The sequence below is a fragment of the Austrofundulus limnaeus genome, unplaced genomic scaffold (assembly GCF_001266775.1).
Source record: "Austrofundulus limnaeus strain Quisiro unplaced genomic scaffold, Austrofundulus_limnaeus-1.0 Scaffold53, whole genome shotgun sequence".
NCBI classification, from domain to species: domain Eukaryota; kingdom Metazoa; phylum Chordata; class Actinopteri; order Cyprinodontiformes; family Rivulidae; genus Austrofundulus; species Austrofundulus limnaeus.
In genome coordinates, this window is record NW_013952455.1 from 2095505 (window position 1) to 2097214 (window position 1710).

Sequence of the window (1710 nt, forward strand, 5' to 3'; positions counted from 1 at the left end):
TTTAAATTCTGTGCTTCCCAACAATGAAAATTTGATATGAGATTGCTTGATAAGTATGTGTAATATTTTCAAATTGTATTTGCTTCTGCTAGTCTGACAATTATTTTAAGACAATGTGAAGAAAAAGAGTTTTATTTTTTTAACAATTTAATTGACAAATTGTACACAAATTTATGTTGTACAAAGTCTACACAGCTGATTTCACTTTAAAATAAAAAAATTAAACAAGCATGTTTTTAGCTTTTTTATAGTATTAACATAATTAAAATAATTAAACACAGCTTGATCTTGGTCTTATTTCCTCCCGTCGTCTTTTTAGGGGAACTTGTTGCTGCTACACGCTCAACGTTTCTCCTGAGAGATGTCCACCCCTGACCCTCCGATGGGAGGGACACCTCGGCCCGGTCCCTCTCCAGGCCCAGGTCCATCTCCAGGAGGCATGATGGGCCCCAGCCCTGGTCCCTCACCAGGCTCGGCCCACAGCATGATGGGGCCCAGTCCAGGACCTCCAGGATCTGGACACCCCCACCCTCCACAGGGACCCTCAGGATATCCTCAGGACAACATGCATCAAATGCACAAAGTACAACACGTTTTTAAATAATTTGCAAAGCATAAATAAGATTCAGAAAAAAAAGAAACATCTCTGTAATAATGATGATCACATGACTTTACACAGCCCATGGACTCCATGCATGAGAAGGGAATGCCTGATGACCCTCGCTATGGACAGATGAAAGGAATGGGCATGAGGCCAGGGGGACACAGTGGAATGGGGCCCCCTCCAAGTCCAATGGATCAACACTCCCAAGGTAACACATCTCCAAATATTAGATTTAATGTGGTTTTTGTTAGAAATTTACATCTGGATTGTGTTGATGTAAATAACTGATAGCAGTGTACATTATGTATTTTATAAATGTGTATTTTCCTTTAGGCTTGATGCTTGGTGAAAGTTTAGAATGAAGCATTATTTTTTTATTCTTGAAAACATGCGTGTGTGAGAGGCAGACAGGCTAGTCAGTATGTGTGTTTGAACCCATCCAGCCAGTTTCTCCTCTTGTTCATTTGGCAGCAAGAGCAGAAAGCTCAACGATGAACAGGAAGGGGGCGGGGTTACTGTGCCTCTTTTACACAAGAGCAGCTGCATCTACAAAACCAAACAAGTAGTTCGTTTAAAACAGAGGGAAATGTTATGATGAGAAAGGACACATAAGTAAATTATGACATTGTGTATTAAAACATTGAAGAGCAAAACCTGGCTTAGTATTTTTTATGATTTTAAATATTGAACTTCTCATGATTTGCATGTTTAAACCTTGTGTCAAAGAGTGCATTATTTTCCTCCTTTATTGTAACACTGGGTTAATATTATTGATGTACAGAAAGGACAAAGTGTTGTTACTGCCTTAGGTTGTTCAACATTTAAGCCAAAGTATATTTTCTTTTTTTCTTCTTCTTCTTCTTTCCTTTTTTCCCTCAGCCCACCTACTGCACCACACACAATCATTGTTGTTGTTTTTTTAGGAATCAAATAACCAGTGTTGTCAAAATTATTCTTTTACATTACTCACGTAGTGTTTAAAAATACTTCTTTAGAAGTGAACGTATCAACTCAAGCTTTTTTACACAAGTAAAAGTGTAAAAGTACTTGTTTTAAAAATACTTAAAGTGTAACTTACCCCCCTGTGAAAAGATAACTCCGCCCCA

General features: G+C 38.1%; 1 protein-coding gene across 1 annotated transcript in view; it reads left to right on the plus strand.

Annotated features, from left to right (window-relative positions):
- smarca4a (SWI/SNF related BAF chromatin remodeling complex subunit ATPase 4a) overlaps positions 1-1710 on the plus strand; it is a 21354-nt gene that overhangs the window by 2040 nt on the left and 17604 nt on the right. Inside the window, exons 2-3 of the mRNA XM_014008898.1 lie at positions 320-583; positions 680-812. Coding sequence (XP_013864352.1) covers positions 362-583; positions 680-812 — 355 coding nt within the window. The 5' untranslated portion in view covers positions 320-361. The remainder of the gene's footprint in view (positions 1-319; positions 584-679; positions 813-1710) is intronic.